The sequence below is a fragment of the Neodiprion fabricii genome, chromosome 3, assembly GCF_021155785.1.
Source record: "Neodiprion fabricii isolate iyNeoFabr1 chromosome 3, iyNeoFabr1.1, whole genome shotgun sequence".
Classification (NCBI taxonomy): Eukaryota; Metazoa; Arthropoda; class Insecta; order Hymenoptera; family Diprionidae; genus Neodiprion; species Neodiprion fabricii.
In genome coordinates this window covers 2,365,417-2,386,777 of record NC_060241.1, presented here as the reverse complement: position 1 = coordinate 2,386,777, position 21,361 = coordinate 2,365,417, and the positions used below count along the sequence as shown (strand labels likewise).

Below are 21,361 nucleotides of genomic sequence, written 5' to 3'. Positions count from 1 at the left end.
CAGTTCTAAATTTTTAATCGGCATGTTTCGAGCAACGTACCTTAACAACGTAGTAACAAAATTGTATTTAGAAATTCTCTACGATCGATGGCTTGGTTTTATTTATCACCACGTATTGTGTTGTTGTTTAACGATTTAAATTCTTTCCAAAATTTTCGCAAGAATATACGCAATTGCGAGAATTCCGCAAGCGTTTTAATCGTTTTTGTAATAACAACTCGCGTTCCTCCTCCAGAATAGATCGTTGTCGAAGTTGTTGAGTTTGTAGGTTGTCCCCCCCAACCGAGAATAAAAAGAGCGTAAGAACACGCGTTGCTGTTGTTCGTCCCGCATGCCATTCGAGCCATGACAAAATAGAGAGTAATCAAGATTTCATTGCCCGCCGCGCCGTTCACGAGATCTTGAACACCTGCATCACGCTTCTAACGTATGAATTATTCCGTATAATATCAGTTATAATTTTCCACAATCGTACACGAGCGATTTTCACCGCAACGAATTTTCCGCACATGTTTTGAAAATTTTTCACACCGTTGAAAATTAATAATATCGAAAGTAGACGAAGAGGGAATGAAATAAAAAAAGAAAAAAAATAAAAGAAAAAAAAAAAAAACAATCCACGCTTTATATACCCGAGCTAACGGGACGTTGACGAGAAGCCAGTCAAGTTAATTAGCAATGCGACATAGAACTTGTATTTCACCGCTGCACGCGAGTGAGCTTGGAGTGGATAAATCTGCCTTTAATCCGGAATTTGCATGAACGCGAATATAGTTAGACAAAGAGCGAATCGAACGAGCGGTTTTAGAGGGCGTCGATTGAGTAGGTAAATAAACGTCAGACGAACGACGAATTTTTTTTCAACTCTTTCCTGCTTTCTTTCACCTATTATTTTGTTTGTTTATTATAACCTGTAGATTTTTTTTCTTTCCTCCTCCTAGAATCGCGTCGATTATTTCTTATTCAACTTTGCCGGCGAAAGCTCTAACACAACGCGCGTCACGTATAATACGTGTGTTTTTATACACGTGTATGTATATTATGTATATATTGAATGCCGGTGAAAAACTGGTCCTTTGATATCGCGGGAGAGGCGGAGAACCGCTACGCGTTAAACATGTATTACATACAATATCGTGCGTCTATCTATTTTCACCTACGTGTCGTTTCCTTTTTTTCGTCTACCTATGTTTGTCTCGTCGTCTTTTCGCTTCTGCGCCTCGCTTGTGGTTCAAAATTCGGCACACTCGTCGTATATCCTTGTCGCCAATCCTACGAATCGTGAGGAAAAAATTTTTCTTTCTCAAAACTCCAAATATGTCGATTAAAAAATTTCTCTTCCCGTAAAGTTTTATCCGACAATAACTCTAAGAGTATGTAATAAAGTACATTGTATACGTACATAATACATATCATGAGAAGTAGAATTAAAAAATTCAAGTTTATTTGAACTGTCACGAAACGAAAAAAGACCAGAAACAAAAAATTCAACGATCGTATTCAAAAATTCAATTTCCAGTCGGTCGAATCGAATTGAAGTTTTTCATTTGTAACATCATAGATTTTGAATAACAGCATACTTTATTATTATTGTTTTTATAATGCTAATAAATCGTAACTTTATTGCTTATTGGTTGGAACGATTATACGAAATTTGAGTTTACAAAAAAAAAAAAACCATACATGTATCTTCTTCGAGATTTTCAAAAAACTTTATTCACGATCATCGAGTCGATTGTGTTGAAAAAAATCGGCAGAACGGTGCAATTTTCTGATTTTGATGGAAAAAAAACGAAAAAAAAAAAAAATTAACGTTGTCGAATCACTGAGTGATTTACAGCTCTCGAATGTTGTTGAAAATTGAATATTCCATAAAGCCAGAGTACGATTCTCTACAGTAAGCATTAATTAAAATTCTTGAATAGTCTCTGAAAACTTTTTTCGTCGTTGCTGTTATTGGATTTCTTTTTATTTGTTAGTATTTTTTTTTTTTTTTTTGTTTTTTTAACCAACAAACCGTACAAGCTACGCCTTCGTCATCCAAAAACGAACAGACGGACGCGAGATGTCGTGGAAAAAAAAGAGGAAGAGCGATAAGACTCGAAATTCCTTCTTAGGCCAAGACCCGATGTTTGCAATAAAGGTGCAAAACAACTTGCGCATAATCCAATGTGGATAAACGAAGCCTCCTACCGTCTCTCCTCGTCTCTCTTACCCTCTCTCGAGGCTCGGGGAGAGGCTCTGATCCTGAGGAGGAGGATCGTGGTGGGACCGGCGAAGCTAGGTGGTCAACTGGCAGCCACTTTCCAAGCCAGTAATCAAGTAGCCTGCACCATGGCGCGACCGGCACAACCCCTGGCCTCGTGCTTCAGTGCCTCAAGCTCGCGTCGACCGATCCTGAGCTTCGCTGCGATCGGGATTCTCCTCGCCTCCTGCCTACGTGAGTTTTCCGCTTCTGCCATTTTTTACGCATTTTTTTCACGCTCTTCGTCGTCTAATTTTTCCGCGGGAAGCCGATTTCTCGTGCCGATTTCTCGTTCGAATTTGCGCGATTATTCGCACGGCCATCGCAATGAATCAAGATTTTACTTAGCCCGTCAAAATTGTCAAGGATCCATCCGATCTCAACGATCCTTGACTCGAAGATTTCTTTCACCGATTTATCAGCCGGTTTCTACAGTCGAAACCGTCCGGCAGCTTCAGATATTTACACAGATATCACAACCGATTGCAAATTTGTGTTTTTTTTTTTTTCTTTTACTCGTCAATTTTTCAACGATCTTTCGATCAAGATTCAATTTCAAACCGACGATTCTTTGTTTTTTGTTGACGATTCTCCGATCTTTATCGTAAATGTTACAGATGTATCAAAATACTTATTGTGGTTTAAGAATTATGGATTTTAATATTTACTTGCAATGTTAAACCCTTGAGAAATCCTTTTTTCACATCGATATTTAACCTGTAGTGATCGGTGCTACCGATTTTCAAATACTGACGATTGCTAACGGTCCTAACGATTTCTAAAATAGAACGATCGAGTCAAGCGGCTTCTTTTCGTGTTTTATGATCGTTTTTTAATGCCTTTATAATTGTTTTCCCTCAAGTCACCCGAATGGATACCCAATTCCTGGATCTCGGGAACAACGATTTTTCGTACCGGTTTCTCCGCTTTCACTGGAAATTTGAGGTTGTAGATGTTAAACTGATGATTGCTTCAGAGAATTTGAATACTGCTTATAATTTTTGCGAGAAAGAAAAAACAATTGTCCTGTATCGTTAATTCCAGTGTTTGCAAATTCAAGAACTGGTTGTTCCACAATGCGCGAAATCCTGAATTGATCATCCTGAACCACAAGGGTAATAATAATACTCGTATCTAGATAAATGTCTGTGGAAAATTTTGACATCGCTGTGACCAATGACCATATTTTTTTTCAACGTCTTTTATTTGCCGATCTTTAATCAAATCCAGTAAATAGGTAAAAGAAATTTTTTTTTTGTCTGTATCCCTTTATACAGATTGAAATTCTTCTAACTACTAGAATGATTTACGTATAATACGAGTTACTGGTATAATGTTATGCGCGCGGTGTAAATCGTGCGTTAAATATATATGTAATATAACTAGCCGTTACCTTTCACCTGCTCGGTTTTCACTTGCAAATGCTTGTAGCCGGCGTTACATGCCCGGCAGGTAAAGCGTACCGCGTTCCATCATTATATTCATCGCATTATACAGCCACGGCGATTCCTCGCTTTATATATTACATAAACTCCTAAGCATAATGGTTATAAGAAATCGGTAAAACCAGGCTTCCTAGCTAGAGTGTTCTAAGCCGAATTCATTCGTAGATTCTTCTTCAGAATCGAAACTACGACTGAAATTGAATCGATTTTGCAAATTTTTCCGTTTCCGAGAGATCGGTTTTGTTGTCCTGAATCGTACGAGTTAATCCTTTTTTTCTACAAGAAGAACACGATGAATTAAGCGTAAAATCGGTGAAAAATCGGCAACCGGTTGCCGAGGGCCGATCGTTGGTAGAGTTCCAGTGTTATGTTGAAAAAAACATGTAGACCACGTCGTGGACATTCACTTGAATCGTAGGCCACGTGCCTCGGCATAATTGGCTGATATTTGGTCCGGTAGTTTTCTGCTCCATTTCCCCGATCGGTTTACGAACCGAGCCGCGCCGATCCGGAGTGAAAATTTTCGTGTTCGTAAAGGCGATGGAGTTCTTGTAATCACACGTTGAAAATCGGCGAAACGATCTTCCAGAATCCGAGCCCGAAAACCGATCGCTCTAAGCGATCGACCGCGATCGAAACGCGTGAACCTCGCGTTTAGACGGAGGTAGGAGGCTTATTATAGGCGTATCGGAATACGAGCGTGTATTCATGACCATGTAACGTACAGCTATCATATTAATGAATTTATTGAAGAGCCTTTGGCGGATCGGGACTCGCGATCGGTTTGAAAAGTTGCTCAATGCACGGATACACATTATATTTATATGCATGCGAACGTGTAACGCCTATGCAGCCGGTGTTCAAGCCATTCAGAGGAAACTTTTACCTATTACGAGCCAACAACGCCAGGTTTGTTATTATAATTACGAAATTTCAATCGGTATCGCCGGGCTCAAGAGGAGGAGATATCCTTTCGTTAATCATCATCTATAAAGTAGAAAAATCGACACGCATGTTCTAGAACCTGTCGGTAGGAAATTATGCAAACATGCAGAATGAAATGTCGGCTGTAAACTTTCTTTACGATTCGTCGTGAAACTCGGGAATCGGCCGATTTTTAAAAACATGGGACAGAAATCATTTGGAAAAATCGGTTGATATTTTGAAGAACGACTCTTACACGATGTTTTGAAAGATCGTTTCGTTGCTGAGTTTCACGGCGAATCGTTAAGGAGGTATTTAAAAATATCGAATAGCCAGCATTTTGCAACCGGAAGTCGCGGAAGCTAAATTTGTCTTATTACGCAAAAATTCATCCGATTAACGATCAACTTTTGACACACAAATCGGGATTAAAAATTTCTCAACAACACTGCTCCCCTTCAGTTTTGTGGATGTAACAGTTTACAGTCCACTAAATTAGACAAAAAATTTCCTCCTTCACTTTCTTCTTCTTGTATTCTAAGGAACGTTTTTACTCTCCCGATTCCAGCAAAACGTCGATATTTCACGTATGTATTTACACATATTATTATTTCAAAGTCGTCTACATAAAACACGTTATTATAACTATGCCAGCTACACCTCATGCTATACTTCCTCTTGCTTTCTCTCGATCGTCGAAAGGTCGGTCTGGGTCAGTGACACCTCATCATCATTATCGTCATCGTCATCGTACATGTAGTCTAATAATTTCAGACAGATTTTCTTGTATGTATATACACGGTACGCATGTAATGTAAACCATCCGCGATTTCGCCATGCTCTTCAATTCGGTTCGACATAATTTGATAATTCGAAACTCGGTAAGAGACTACATTCGTACACCTCGATCGAGAAAATTATCGTTATCATTTTTTTTGTTGTTGTTGTCATTATTACGTTCATTATGAAAAATATGCAGGAATATCAATCGTTACACCGAACTGTAAAACGGTGATCGATCGATCCGTGAGTATTTATCAAGGTTAAATAATCAGTCAAATGAAGATCCGATTTTTTTATATCTTCGATCGATTTTCTTCGACGATTCAAGTCGTCATATTTTCGATTTTCAGAAATCGATTATTACAAAGAATAAATTCCGAAAAACAATTCCAGGTTGAAAAACAACGATCGATATTGATTAACGTGGACTTAATACGGGAAAAACAAATCGTATAAGAAGAGAAAAAAAATTGACGCTTCGGTACCGATGATGAATTTAACGAGGGAAATGCCTAACCGCGAGTTTACCGACCTGGTTATACAAGATACAGCGGACCGTAGGGATAAGTAGGCCGGCATAATGTTGCAACAGAGAACGATTAGCGAGTGCTCGCCTCTCTCCAAAATCCGTCGATATTAAACCGTGAGGCGCAGCGGCAAACTGTACGATCTCGTTGCGGAGAAGAAGCTTATTCACGAGTCTCGTCTTCGTCCTCTTCTTCATTTTTTCGCCTTCGTTCGCCATTTGCCAACTACATTTTACTTCGTTTACTTCTCTTTTTCCAATTAACTCTCAGCCGGTGCCGTTAGATTGATTATAATTTTATCGATGCAATCATCATCCGCGCTTCGATGCACGAAACTGGGATGAAAATTGATCGCGAACTCGATACGAGACTTGAAATTTCTATGAAAAGGAAAAAGTGTAGATAAACTCACGATTGGTGGTGTAAGAATGGTTTGCGTCATGGTCCAGGCACGTTTCACAGGACGATGCTGGAAAATTGATTAAAATTGAAAAAAAGAACGTCGCGAGTTTTGCTCTCGCACATTTTGTTTCGCTCAATTGATAGATATTGGGGAATTTTTTTCTCGAGGGAGATGAAAAGACGAAATAACGTCCGGGGATTGAACTAGATTCGATGATCTTGAGACGTTGACCGTTTGTCGAGCAAGCTCATTATAAATATCCATTATGCTAACTCGATGTTATGTCGTGTAATCAGGAATCGTTGAACGCGTGTCTTAGAAATGTGTGTGTGTGTGTGTTATATGTAGAAGTAAGCGCGGTACTTGGACGTTGTTAAACCGCATTCCTTGCTCACTGACCGACCCGTCAGCGCATCTTGCGTGTTTATCGACTTCCATCTCAAGCTCAGAATCCTCAACCTTCGGGCCGTCAACGCCTTTCTCAAACCCGAGGAAGAAGAAGAAAAGGAAACTCATGACAGGCAAATAAGTGGAAGGCAATTAGGGAGATGACGAAGTAAGAGGCCGATGAAGTTTAAAAAGAAAATGAAAAATAGTGTCAAATAATAAAACGTACCGAGTTTTGCGGTTAAAAATTTCACAAAGTCATTTTGCGAACAACGTCGGATAAATTGAGGAACAACGAACCAACGATGAATTTTATTTTTTTTTTTTTTTTAAGAAAAATCAGTTTCGCAACAATGGCTTGGCAGATAATTATAGCGAAAGATAAATATCCAACTTACGAAAGGTTGGAAAACTTTTTGAATAGCTACCTTAAAATATTATATCAATCCCGTTTTTTCACAAATTTTATTCTGTTCCAGAGTCATGCAGTGCAGCAAGCTACGGAAAACCCCTGGGAAAATTGTCTCAGCTTCATCACGGTGTTTCCGGTGAAGTCTTCGCCGTAGATGGACGCACCTTGTACATCAAGGACTTGACCTACGATGGCGAGGGTCCGGGTAAGCTTGACAAAACGATGTTGGACGATATTTTTGATTCTTCGAAACGTGGATTTGAAAGATTAGTTTTCAAAGGGAATGTGAAGAGAGAGAGAGAGAAACCGAGAAAAATTAGTTTATTTAAGAAGCGATGTTTCGCGAATTGATCGGTACGATTATCAAGGAACCGGTTTTGCGATTGATCGATAAATTGATCGAGCGACGTAATCGAGAGTCTAAAATTAACTCGCGGTCATACAATTTATCCTGTCAAAATCGTACATTTTTTTACGTCTCGATGTGAATAGATTCGCTCTAACGAGACTCTGCAAAGCCTCTGTTTGAACTTGACCAACTTTCTCAACCTGGCTGCACGAAGGAAAATTTTTGACACACCGACAAATCGCGGAGCTTTATGCCCAGCCAAACGGAGCATTTCAAAGAGTTTCGACGCCACTCGCATAAATTTGCCGCACGAATGTACTTTCGAAAAGAACTTTCTTCAAAAGTTTACAAGAGAGAAAGAGAAAATTACCGCGCAAAACGGATACGGCAGATCCGTGGAGTAAATAACTATCGGCAAAAGTCGGTTTTTCCTCTTTCTATTTCTGACGCTGTGCTCAGTCTGTGAACGTGTGAATGTGTGCTCGTGTGGTTGAGTCGAGTCCATTTGCCAGTCTTTTTATTTTCTTTTCCATGTACTTTTACACTCACTTGACAACAATCGAAAGTCGCCTTGTGGCTGTGGACTGGCTTCGTCCATTAATCGCAGTATGGCAAAAAGCCGGGATGCACGATACGCGCTTTAAACGGAATCACTGCATTCACGCAATTTTTATTAAGCACGTGACGATAGGTCAAGGTTGAGTCGAGTCAAGATCGAAACCACCTAATTTCACCGATTCGGACAATTTTTTTTTTTCCCTCCCACACCCCGCAACGATTTCGCCGAAATTCGCGGGCTTTTTGACGTTTGAATTTAAATTAGCCGTCCCACGCGTCGCGAATCGCCGATAATGCGAATCAGCATTTACCCGAAAAAGGAAACCTACGCTGGTCCCTTTCTTCAATTCCCCGGTGAAAATGACGTTCGTTCGTTCGTTGAGCCGTGAAAAAAAAGGAGACGGAATAATAGTGAGGACAAGAGAAACGGGAAGAATTTTTAACGAATAAATAAATCAGATATCAAGCATCAAGGTTGACTAATCTTCGTGAACTAATCTACTTTCAGCCGCCTACTTTTACGCCGGCAATTCCAAGACACCGATCGACAATGGATTCAGAGTCCCGGACGAGAGGGGAACGTGAGTAGAAAGAAAAAATTGATTTTCAAAACAGAAGCCCGTAGTGAATTCAATTAATAAACACTTCGCGATACTGAAGTTGATGGTAACGTTTAACGTGACGAAAGTTGAACGAAAAATCGTTATTGTGCAAGTTTAAAATCACTTCCAAGGAGTTATATTAGCTACACTTCATACCAAATCTGAGACGATCCTGAAGGAGCGAATTAACCCTTTGAGAGGCAGTTTAGTCTCAGTTTTTTTGTCATATTTCTAATATATTTTTTCTTTTTAGACTCTTGGATGCCTAAGTCATCAAAACTTCATACAAAATTGCAATAATTTGGTTATTTGTGTGTTTATTATAAGCAATAAACGTGAAAAAACTCATTTTTTTCAACAAAAATAATCGAGTTTTTGTAACGTAGACAGCTGAAACTTGAAATTTTTTTTTTATCTTCTACGTATTCTCCACACACAGTTTTATAATATATATATTTTTGTCAGAATTTTCCATTCGTTAGTTTTATCCCAAAAAATTTTGGAAACTTCGGAAAATTACCGCAATTTTGAATTTCGTAATTCCGACTTCAGAATCGTAATCAGCTACCCCGAAAACTTATAGACCACGTATGACTGTCGGAAATTTTTTCAGTAATAAACACTGTGCCCGTCAAAAGGGTCAAGCAATGATTTTTCCTAAACACGGATCGTTACAGTAACGTTACCGACATCAACCTCCCAATTAATTTCCAACCTTCGAATCCTCTGCACCGACAAATCGGATCGTTAAACGTCCTCGTTTACTCATCGCGTCGTCATCAATACCATTCATGACTCGGTTTTGTGTTCGAACAAATTACAGGTACGACCTTCTGAGGAGGTACAGAAAGGAGGACATCACTCTGACACTGCCCGAGGGAAAGACCCTGAACAATATAAGATGGTTCGCGATATGGTGCGACGATTTTTCAGTGAGTACCCACCTTTCATAACGGCCGTCGGTGTGGCCTTCGGCCTTAGTCTGTCTCCCCCTTCCTTCCCCCCGCACACTGCCCTTATATTGAAAAATTACCGCGGCGTGAAGAAACGCTCGAACGGTCGCCAAGGCTGGCCGCAGAAATGAGACCAGGCATCGATCGAGCTGCGAGCTCTCTAAGAGGGAAAAGTGCGATTCCCGGCAATTTCCCTGCCCACCGAGAAGAGAGCTCATCTAATTCCTTCCTGCTATTTCGATTCTCAAGGTAAACTTCGGCGACGTCAGGATACCGCGAGGGTTCGAGTATCCGCGACCCAAGAAGCTTGGAACCCTAAACGGCATCCACGGAGTAAGTTCGGAACCGGTTGTCATCGTCGACGCTCAGACTCTTCTTATACCCGGATTTAGCTACGACGGAGAAGCGCCAGGTGAGTCGTTACAAAATTCAGGAGCCGAGGTGGCTTCGTCGATAAAAGGGTACCACTCCTAGTAGCGTTCCAAGGTAAGTCTGCCCGCAGACTCCAGCTTCAGACACGACCCGTCCACTTCCACATTTGACCGTAGGTCTGATATCAGAATTTGCATTGCTCAAAATCTTGCGTGAGTCTGTTGTCAGGTGGCAAAAGTCCCTGTCAGGAAAAATTCTGTATCGACTTTGTTGAAACATTTCCCGCAGTCTTCTCAAATTATTCCAACCCAAGGCAACGCTACTGGGGGTATATTCACAAATGGTACATTAACAGAACGATTCGCCGTTTCAGTACGAGGATCAATCTTATTACACTGCTTAGAAAATTCTGTAGAATCGGAATGATCATCGTGTTGCAAAGGGGTAGTCTGAGTGTTACTTTTACATGGTGTCCGGTGGTCCTGGAAATGTCCTTGAATTTTGTTTGTCCTTCAAAAGTCCTGGAAACTATGCTCGAATTTTTCTTGTGTCCTGAAAATATTCAACTTTTGATGTCCTTGAATAACCTGAGAATGTCCTTGAATTGTCCTTGAATTTGTTACATACTCTTTACTGGACACCATGCCTTAGTGTTCTCTTTTCTCCGGGCTCGTTTCCACGAGGAAAACGGGGAACTTAACCGTGACTTCGAACTCTGTTTCAGATGCGAAATTCTGGGCTGGTCCAGGACCGAATCCGACGCCCCAAGGCATCCGGATTCCTGACGAAAACGGAAAGGAGAATCCGCTCCGTAAGTACGACCACAAAACCATCGTCCTCACCCTGCCTGGTGACCTGACGGTCCACGAGCTCGGACACTTCGGTGTTTGGTGCGAGGCCTTCACCGTCGACTTTGGACACGTCAAGATACCCCAGAGCCTGAACGTTCCCCCGTCTCTAAAGATGCTCGGCGTTTCTCCCCAGGTGAGTGGCTACTCCAATTTCACGATTAGCCGCGGTCAAGCCATCGTCAGGCTTTCCCCTTTCCTCTGTCATTCTGTCTATCTCTTGCAACATCGACCACGCTCTGGTTGGCAGCGCGAGGCGCCTTTCTTCTTTCACTTTTTGTCACGTGCTTGACCGGAGGTATTAGGTACAGACGATTTCAAAATCACTCCCAGGTTGTTTTTTTCTGGAAAAAAAAGAAACACCGAAGGGTCCTCCAAGTCTTGTAAAATGAGTTCGAAGATCAAGGTCCGGTTAGTGTTGGAACTTGACTCCCGGACCTCAATGGCCTTGATTGAACCCCTTTCCGCTTGACCGAGCTCGCGTATGGTCACGGACAGTGGACAGTGGACAGTTCATTAACCTGAATTCAGGTGACTCTGTCGTTGTCAAGTGCAGACTGTTGCAGTGTCCACCCAAGCGACGGAACGAAGTCGAGCTTTGCTGATATATCGTAAGACGAGCTTGAGTGTCGAGGTGTAACTGCTGTCCGCAGAAGTCAGAATCGAACCCCTGAAGCCCGAATTTCACTACCCTTTTATCGCTCCGAATCCAAACCGAAGGTAACGCAAGTTCTGTACGCCAGTGACACACTCGCCGTCCGCGTGCATTCAAACGCGCGTCGGCCAAGCGATGGTCAATATTTGCAAGCTCTCGGCAGTGAATTCGAAGCGTCGCGTCGCGTCGTCCAGGCGTTTGCACTTGGAATCGAACCACGGCTTTCCACGCGAGCGGAAAGCTTTGCTTTCGAACTATTGCGGAAGCCGGTGTTGAAATCACAAAATAACCACTGTCTCTGTCCTTGTGTTGCAGAATATGCGCGGAGGACAGGGACAGTTGGGGTTAGCCAAAGAGCCCTCGACCCCGGCGGCCTTTCCCTCGATCCTGTCCTCGTCCTCCAGCCAGGACCAACGCGTCACCACCTACCGGCCGACCCTGAGGCGCAATGACCAGGTCCAGCTGCTCCAGTCGGTCGACTACCGGATTCCGAAAAGCCTCCACCTCCAGGAGCCCATCCAGCAGGTTCCTCACTCCCTCCCGATCACCAGACGCGAGTTCCTCCTCGGACACGGAAGCCAAAACGACATTCAACAGTCGCTTTCGCGCCTCCAGCAGCTCGCCAACGTCCAGCCAGCGTTCAACCCTTATTCGCAACAGTTTTCCCAGCCCCCCTCTCACCATCAGCTCGAATATTCTCAGCCTCAGCATGACAATCGGTTCAGAAATTTCGGTGATCAGCACCGATACCAGAACCAGCAGCAAGGATCGTACGCGAGGTTCCTACGGTATCCTGGAGACCAGAGTGTCAACTCTTACGTTCAGTACTAGGGCGATTCTTGGAAAAACTTCCTTGATCATCGTTCGAATCGAACCCGCAAATCAAACCTCGAGGACGCGACGACTTTCGATAATAATCGTTTCGAAACTTTGTCGTTTGGTGTATTATTATTTTTTTATTTTCTTATTTTTGAGTCTTGTAATCATTTTTGGATGGTTTTTCTTCCCCGTGATGACAAAATCTCGTTTTCGAGTTACTTCCTACGGTTGAAAATTAATTTTCACATCACATCTTGCCGTTTGAAACTGACACTGACGTCTCGCGAACAATTCGAATGAACTCGCGAAGCTTCGAGTTAGTCCAAATGACTTTTTAACGTATCCAATCACCTGTAATACTCTCTGTACGGTAACTTGACTATCGTGTCGAAAAATGGATACTGAATAGATCTTTTCTTCGTCAGTCTGATAATATAAGTAGAATATCCAATTTTTAATCAAAGCTTCTCAGCTGAGCAATTGTTTTGACGGTATTGATAATTTCGTTCATTGCCCATTTCTGGATCCCGTGAAAAAACGTGCTTCGATTTAACGTCCACCCAGTAACTACCAGTGAAATAGCAAAAGCTGTTGTAATTTAAGAATAATCTCAACCGACGGAAAAGATAACGAGCACAAAATTACCGGTTCGGGACGGGTGAAATTTGGACGAAAAGTTCCCGAGTTTTTTCAACGGAAAAAATTCTATCTCCATCGCGTTCTGTCTGGTTCCTTACATCTTTTTTTTCCTAACCCTTTCTCCCATTTATCCACTTACTTTGTACTTTTGTTTTTCCAATTCTCTTCCTCCACGTGGCTTGCTTGCCATTAGTCGAACGCTCGGCGAGTGATATTTTTTCCACGAATTGAAATACCGTTTTATTTATTTAACATTCTACCGCGTGAAATAGGACTAAATATTATGATATGAGTAAATAAATAAATAAATCTACCGGTAGCTGGGCGCAGCTTATAAGTATTATACATAAACGTGATTTGTTTTTTTACACTATATATTATTAAATATGGCATATTTATCGGGTGAGAATTGTTTAGAGGTTGCATTGCTTGGAATTAACCAACGAAATAATTCATTGCGAAATTATAGGCCGCATGATTCTACTATTATATATACATATACGTTACACGCTATTCATATACCTTCATATCTCCGTAGCAACGTCGAAACTCGTGCATTACGTTGCAGCAGCATTTTAATGTAATTGCGCGTTTGCGATTTTTCGCTTTACGAATACTCATTTCTCTTGCAATTTTTCAATCTATACGATTAGTGGAAAATCTATACCTTCACCACTATTTACCAACATTTATATTGTATATACCTGTATATACACCACCTTCTGAACTGTGATACATTATAAACAGATCTTCTTTTTTATTACATAAATACCTATACATATATAAATATAAACTATATGTCGTGTGCAAGTAACGGATGAAAATTTATCGTTATAAACTTATAAGGATTTTTGCAAACCGCAACGTGAGTACGATATACCTGTTTAATACGTCACTTATCAGTCACTCCTCAGTAACGAGCCAGTTTAAAAAAGTATCATAGTAATAATAATGATAATAATCATAGTGATAACGTATTATACATTTAGGAAAATATGTATTTTTTATACTTCACGTCTTTATTCGAATATCACAATTTTATACTTTCTTATTTACCTTCTTTTTTTGTACATGATGCGTATACTTTCAAATATTTTTATAATAAATATATTTTTTAATAAAAACTATAGCTTATGCGCTTCGATGTATATATATATATATATATATATATATATATATGTATATATATATATAAATATTTTCTCTTCCCGGAAACTAAGAGAGGATAGAAATTACAACAACGTGATTAAATTATCGTTTCGGTTTTCAGTCGAAATTAAACTGCGAAGTTCTCCAAGACGATCTCGCCTTCGAAGTCCGTTGGGCCGTTGCTGGTGACAGTGTCGTCGTTCAGCTCGTCGCAAAACTCGGTAAGAGTCTTGAAAAATTTCTATGTCAACACCAATTTTACCCGGATATTATTATACCTTTTTACATCGTATATCCCGTCATATAATTTCACTTTTACAATCATAACTATACTCAAGCATGTTCAAACTCACACTTAGATACACACACGGTATAATAAGTCAGAATATGCCCGTCAGCTAACGATGCCATTGATGGAATATAATTGAGATTTCAAAATGTCAAGAGAAAGGCAAACCGCGTTAGCAACGAGTATCGAACCAGGGCCGCAACTCTTGTCGAAAATATCTCTTTAGAGAATTAATAATGCCTGAAGCCCTCTGCTTTATTGATTTCTTATTGATTCCTCTCCTCAGACGCCGGACAGTACATGTCCTTCGGCCTGTCTCCGGACCCCAAGAAGAGCATCATGGTCGGTGGAGATGTGGTGGTCGCATGGGTGGACAAGGAAACCCTCCAGGGTTATGCCGTCGACTACTTTTTGGACGCGAAATCGCAGTGTTCGGGTCAGCGAGGCAGCTGTCCGGACACCAGGATCCAGGTACCTCCTTCCTCCTTCTCTCACTGTAAACAACGCGTTGTGTAGAAAATTTTTCGATATGGACTACTGTGGAACAATTTTTGTGACTCTGGCTGATAAAGTGTCGGATAGACAACAAATTGATGTTGAATTTTTTATATATTATACTTTGAAGGGAGCGCGAAAATGATCTTCCACCTTTTATGCTTAGGACAACTCAAACTCGGTGCGTTTATTGAACGCGGCGATGGTGAACGGCTACAGTATCGTGACTTACCAGCGTCCGCTCAAGGCCAGTGACGAACTTGACGTGCCAATAACGACGAACGGGAGCCAAGCGATTATCTGGGCTATCGGGCCCCTGAACGAGAGGAAAGAGGTCAGCTTTCACAGCAACTATCTGAGGAAGGATCAATTGATTGAATTCGGCAGACCACCCCGGTGGAATTGCCCGATGCCAGATAACCAGGAGCAGGATCGTCATCCGGCCCTCACGGACAAGGACAAGGACTCCACGAGTCTGCAGGTACCGCTTTTTTTTTATATAGAAACCGGTCGATAGAACTAACGAAACTCTTCCATCCCCAGACGGAAGTGACGACCAGAAGACCGCAGCGCGTTCCACCGCCACCAGCAGCAGCGCCGAAGAACGACCCGTGGGAAATACCACCGATCCATTGCAGCGAACCTGCTGACGGAGTTTTTTACGCCCAGATGGGACCGACCGGAGGAAAGCACGGATACCCCGCGATCACAGGTGAAATCGACTTGACGGTTTTTCAAATATTTTTATCCCCAGCGAGAGTGGCTCGAACTTGCGGTTCTGTGTTATATTTCAGGACACGTTGGCTGGGGGATATCCTGGTACATAAACGGGCTGCTTATCCCCGAGATCAACGTGGTCAGAGGCAAGAAGTACACCTTCGTCGTCGAGGGTGGTTCGGACCCGGAAGTACCGGCCCGCTATCATCCATTCTACATAACGGACGACCCCATCGGCGGTTATCAGCACAAAACACCGGAGGAAAAGGAGGTGGGTGCGAATCGCGATTTGGTCCTTGAATGGTTTGTGCGTCATAACCGATGAGTCTTACACACTATCTCTGTATACTTCCTAGAACGTGAGAATATTCGCTGGAGTTAAACGCATCCGCGGTACCATGAAGCTCACCGGAGTCGGTCGACTCTGCAACTGGGTTCCTGACCAGTCGCAGCCTCTCGCCGACGAGTTTTCGTCGTTCGGTGCCTATCAGCGCACTCTGACACTGGAGTGCGATCATGGAGAACCGGGAATCGTCGAATGGACTCCAGACGCTGACACTCCGGATACTGTCTACTATCAGGTGAGTTGTAAAAGACGAACCCAACAGTGTTGTTCTCCACTAGGAGAAGTGGCGCGAAAGGTGTCTGTATGGTTGCAATGATCTTTTTTCAGTGCTTCACTCACCGTCATCTTGGATGGAAGATCAACGTCCACGACGAATGTGACGAAGGTGGTATTCAGGGATCGGCAAGCGAAGTGCGCGAGGTCTACGCCGAGTTACCGGGAAGGCAGTTGAACGCCGGAGAAACGGACCAGCTCGTCGGAGGGGAAAGCATTCGTGTATCGAGCAAGGTAACGCCAAGGCCAGAATTCTTCCAGGAACATCGGGAATACATTCGTAATCCATCAATCATCGCTAACAACCTCCCCGTTGTAAAAGACGACGATCAATCATCGTTTACTAGCACTCAATTAATAAGGCTTAAGAGCAGGAATCCCACGTTCCAAATACCGTACGAAAGCTTACTGCAATCATTCGAGGACCATCATCACCACCATCACAATCATCATTTTAGTCATAACCATCATCAGCTGCATCAGTTAAAACAGGTCAGCCCATCCGCATCAGGCTTGCATTATAACATGAACAAGAACGGATATAAACACACGCTTGGCGCGAATAACAACAACAACAACAACTTGAAGGCTGATCAAGGCTATCAGGGACCGATGAAGCAGGTCGCGATGATGAACGGGAGATACGAAGTGAGGGAACGCGAACGTGAGCGGGATCCTAATTTGAAACAAAAACTAATTGCAGATGTCGCGAAGCGAAACCGGGGCCCAGTAATGACCAACTTCGGGGTAATGAAACTGGCTTACGCCCAGGGGGTGCCGACCTTCTCAAGACCATCCGCATCGGTGCACGCCGAGCCTCAGCTAGTGGTTGTGCAGCGGAGGCCGGTGCAGTCGCGCAGGCCTTCGCACTCCCTGATCCCTAACCCAGTATCGCTGTCGCAGCAAAGAGCATCCCAACACTTGATCCTGCAGGATAGGAAGAAATCCATTTACCGTCCAACCCAGCCATCATCATCATCATCCCCATCCCATCACAGCCTCCCTGCATCAGCGACGAACGAACCCCGGTTCAACGCGCAGATAACAAAGCTAACGAAAACCGATTTCAACCAGAACACCATCGAGGCGAAGATGTCCCAGGTCGAGGGTGTCGCCCAACGCGCCAAGAACACCGGGTTCAAGCCGGAGTCAGTCGTCGTCGAGGGTGGCTTCAAGCCCATCCTGAGGATCACCGAAGTCAGCGACTACGCCGAGGACCGTCGCCTGAACGTCGACGAGTCGGACGACGCGATCCTCGACAGCAGGGAATACGCCCCCCTCGACAGCTTCGAGCCGATGTTCGTGCCCTCGCCGCCGGATGGGAACCAGAGCAAGAAGCTCAAGAAGAAGGCCCAGCGAAACAAGCGGCGAGAGGCTGAGGAGGACACGCAGCCGGCTGCCGACAGCCCCGAGGCCTACTATCTGCCCCCGTCTGCCCCCCGCCAATCATCACGAAGACCTGAGAGTCAGGCCCCCGTTGACGGGGCCCTGATCACAGCCGACGGGACTCAGGTACTGGACGCGAACCTTGCGCGCTCGATTCCGAAGGTCAACGAGCGCCCCGGTCGAGTAAGGTTGTCGTCCGATGTTCTCAGCAAGACCCCGCAGTACGGAAGCTTCAGGGGAGAGCTGCCGCCTCCCATTCCGGACAACTTCAGGCCCGACGCTATTCCGCAGTTGCAGAACACCGACCGAGCAGGACGAAAGAACCCGGGAAACGGAAACACGAGACTCACTCTCGTCCAACGATCGAAGAGGGCTCCCCACCACGTACCGGGCCACAATGAGGATGATGATACTCAAAACATGAATTCCAGTCTTGTTACTAACGCTGAGGTTACCCCTACCAATCAACAGTATCACGATCACTCCCAGCTTGACGATCAGCATGACCATCACAATCATTATCACAATCACACGGATTCCATGGATCATGCAGACCATGACCATGCGCGCGAACCCTCACCGAGTGCCGGCGAGTTGGTTATGGCCAATATCGAATACATAGTGCTCACGATTGTTCTATACTTTGTCATTTAATTTATTTTCTCTTTCCAAGGGTGGAGATCGGTCATCTATTACGCTCAAAAAATAATGATGGTATAAGATGAATATCGTTGCGCCATTTGTAGTGAATTCTACAGGCTAAATTCTCAATTTTTCTACTGCCGTTGGTATTCGAAATCATAACTACTCAAATCTTCCCATCGTTTCGTCTGTCCAAAAAAAGGACTCCATATCATAGATCACGGGGAAAGATTGCATCGCTAAAATAAAATTCCAACCGAATGGAATCAATGGTAGCCATGTTTATTTTCCCCCAGGGTTCGCAAAATTTGCACCTGCAGTTCCGTTTACATTTTTGACATACATTCTCTTGGTCTCGTCACTTTCGTCAGTATTGAAGTGAGTCAAGTTCTGAAATTTTTTACTGAGAAAGTATTCGAAGAACATGATCGTTTTAATAATTTTGAAGAATTAACTTCGGTGCTTCACTCTTCATGTCACAACGACTTACGATCAGTAAACTAATCTCGGATCCATAAATTGTCGCTGCGCGTTGTGTTTCAGTAATTCAAATGTTAAATCGGGAGTATATTTTTATGTGTACCATTTATCCCAAGGATACAAGACATGTAGTATAGGATCCCGTCAAGTATAGCAGTGTAGTATCGCAGAATGTTATTGATACGATATAGGGTTTAGTGTTAATCATTAGTTAAGTGAATCTGAGAACTGAAGTTATACATTTTAATACACACATATTCATAATCGTAGTTATCATTAATTGTACTATACGCATTATATATTATTTGTTCGTGTTTCTTTTTTTATTTTTCATACTTTTTCTAGGCGACTCGGACGAAGGCCGCGCATTAATCGCAGATGCCCGTATTGTTACTAATCCACCGTTACTATCTAGCAATTCTACCTATAAGAAGACGACGAGATATATAACCGGAGAGGATAAAAAATTTCGACCAATTCGGACGCTCAGCATGATTTCGGCAGCTCTGCAATAAGAGTCAGCGATTGTCTCGTTACACGCTGACTACAAATCCGACCGCGTTCAAAAGCGACTGTAAGGTACAAGATGTGCAAAAAAACTAACGTATATAAATTATATTTCTTCTCGATTCATTATACGTATATATAAACGAGAATTGTTAAGTTTGCAGATATAGTTGTACATACATACATATATATATATACATATGTATATATATATATATATATATATATATATATATATATTTTATACGATATTAATAAACGTAAATTAATTGTCATACAATAAACAGAAACGAGACATCATAGGAATACGGTTACCCCTTTCTCTTTTGATTTTCCATTCTCTTGGCATACCTGAACATTTTATAAAGATGATCAGACAGATTGTGATTAGTATCGGGTGCCTCCGCGATGCACTGAATCAACCACGGGACCGCATCGGTCGACAAGCCGATATCGTTCACGAGTTCGTCGGCCGAGCGATTTGCATCGTCCTCGTCGGAAGGCGGTACGACATGCTTTCCCTGGGCTCCTTGTTTGTGGCCAATTCCCCTGCTCTTTCCCTCTTCCCTGTTCGGCGACTTTCGGTTGGAAACCTTTCCCCTGGCCTTCAGCGACTCGGGTAAAGATGTAGTGCGTTTTTGATTACCGTGGACATGCGACTTCTGCGATTTCACCGCAGATTGGGGGTTCCTGACGCCGTCCCGCTTCCCGCCTTGCCATTTTCCCTTTCCCTGATTTTGATTCGATCTGTTCGGTAGCGGCGGCGGCGGTGGTGGCGGGGGTGGTGGCGTTAGTGTGGGCCCTGCGCCCTCCGTCGCTGTGATGTCCACCGTCGTCGTGACGGGGGTCGTAACAACGTCGTCGTCTTGACGTTTCACCAACCGCGAGTGCGGCGCGCTCTCCGCGCTCGCCCTCATCTGATAACGCGCCACGCGAGCCGCTATCCCATTGGTCGCTGCTGCCATCACGTGACCCGGACTGGGCTCAGCCGCGTTCGACTGTTTTCCAAGCGGCGTCGCGTCGGCCGCCCTGATAAACCGTCGGGAGAAACTCGGCAGACGACCGTTTTTCAGCAACCGCATCATCGCCCCGTTCTGCTCCTTCGTCGCCGTCCGCTCGTCGTCCGTCGCTGGTTCCCGGTCTATCAGGTTCCCCAACACGTTGCTTCCTCGCAGCTTTTCCAACAGCGTTCGGTTCGCTCGCTGTTCCTGCAGTGCCGAGAACTCCGTCTTCGGCACGCAGTACGGCGTGTGCGACACGTACACGTTGCGCTCAATCGTGTGTCGATATATGGCCTCCCTGTCCTCCGGGTCGCTCATCACGTGCACCAGACTATCATCGTCCGGGTTTCTCGCTATCGTCACCGACCGGATCAAGCTCAAGTATCTTGTCAGGTGGGGCAGCTCGTCCCGCGATGGGACCAGCAGGAAGATGTGCTTCAGCCTGGAAAATCGAATTTGCCGCGTTTCCTTATCGTTACTTTTTTTTTTTTTTTTTTTAACCACGGATCACGAATGGAAACCTTTCACGAGGAAAAATGAATAGCTCTAATTACATCCAAATTTTGTCCATCTGATATTTATATCTGATTAGATCTATGCGCGTCTATGAATTATACATGTCTTGATCGGATTAGGTACTGAGAAAATTTATATCTACGTAGATCAGTTCATACTTTCCCACGTCACAACGAATTTCTCATTATGGTGGTCATCATTGAATTTGAATTCAAGGACCTGTAGGTATCACAAACTACGGTGCTAATTCGCAAATTTGAGCAAACAGTTGATGAATTCTTACACAAATTCAGCGCTGCAGAAGGCGGGCTCATCAGAGACGGTGCAGATTGACCCGGTAAAGAGTTGGAGACCGATGGTCATGAGCAGGATCCAACTGGAAGCCATTTTCTCCTTGTTCAAAGAGCGTCGAGGCCGGAGCTGAAACTCGGCCCAAGACGCGATTGCGTTCCGATGTTACGCTGTCGAGATGAAACGTGAAACTGCAGGAGAATCGTTGGATCAGCGAGTTAATATTGTTCAAACGCGCAGTTAATTTACCCGTCAAGTTTTATTGCTGTTTACAATTTTTACGTCTAGCTTTGACGTTTACGTTTCTAGCATGATGTATTCTTTTTTGAACCGATAGCGAGTTGCGTG

At 43.4% G+C, this 21,361-nt stretch overlaps 2 protein-coding genes across 3 annotated transcripts; one reads left to right on the top strand and one right to left on the bottom strand.

Moving 5' to 3' along the window:
* The first annotated feature begins 2,154 nt into the window (after window positions 1-2,154).
* LOC124177617 (protein Skeletor, isoforms B/C) lies at window positions 2,155-19,158 on the top strand. 2 transcript variants are annotated; one of them, XM_046560176.1, is made up of 14 exons: window positions 2,155-2,440; window positions 7,194-7,331; window positions 8,542-8,614; window positions 9,459-9,567; window positions 9,838-10,000; window positions 10,685-10,944; window positions 14,192-14,291; window positions 14,646-14,830; window positions 15,021-15,335; window positions 15,398-15,566; window positions 15,649-15,842; window positions 15,928-16,152; window positions 16,245-16,424; window positions 17,265-19,158. In XM_046560176.1, the coding sequence occupies exons 1-14, from the start codon at window positions 2,170-2,172 to the stop codon at window positions 18,228-18,230; spliced, it is 3,348 nt and encodes a 1,115-aa protein (XP_046416132.1). In that variant the 5' UTR covers window positions 2,155-2,169; the 3' UTR covers window positions 18,231-19,158. The 2 variants fall into 2 exon arrangements, with proteins under 2 accessions (XP_046416132.1, XP_046416133.1); XM_046560177.1 differs by lacking the exons at window positions 14,192-14,291; window positions 14,646-14,830; window positions 15,021-15,335; ... (3 more) ...; window positions 16,245-16,424; window positions 17,265-19,158 and adding an exon at window positions 11,779-14,005.
* On the bottom strand, window positions 19,031-21,214 carry LOC124177618. Its single transcript, XM_046560178.1, has 2 exons — window positions 21,006-21,214; window positions 19,031-20,648 (listed from the first exon to the last, which is right to left on the bottom strand). Exons 1-2 carry the CDS (start codon window positions 21,107-21,109, stop codon window positions 19,517-19,519), a joined length of 1,236 nt encoding a protein of 411 aa, XP_046416134.1. The 5' UTR covers window positions 21,110-21,214; the 3' UTR covers window positions 19,031-19,516.
* Window positions 21,215-21,361: the final 147 nt, after the last annotated feature.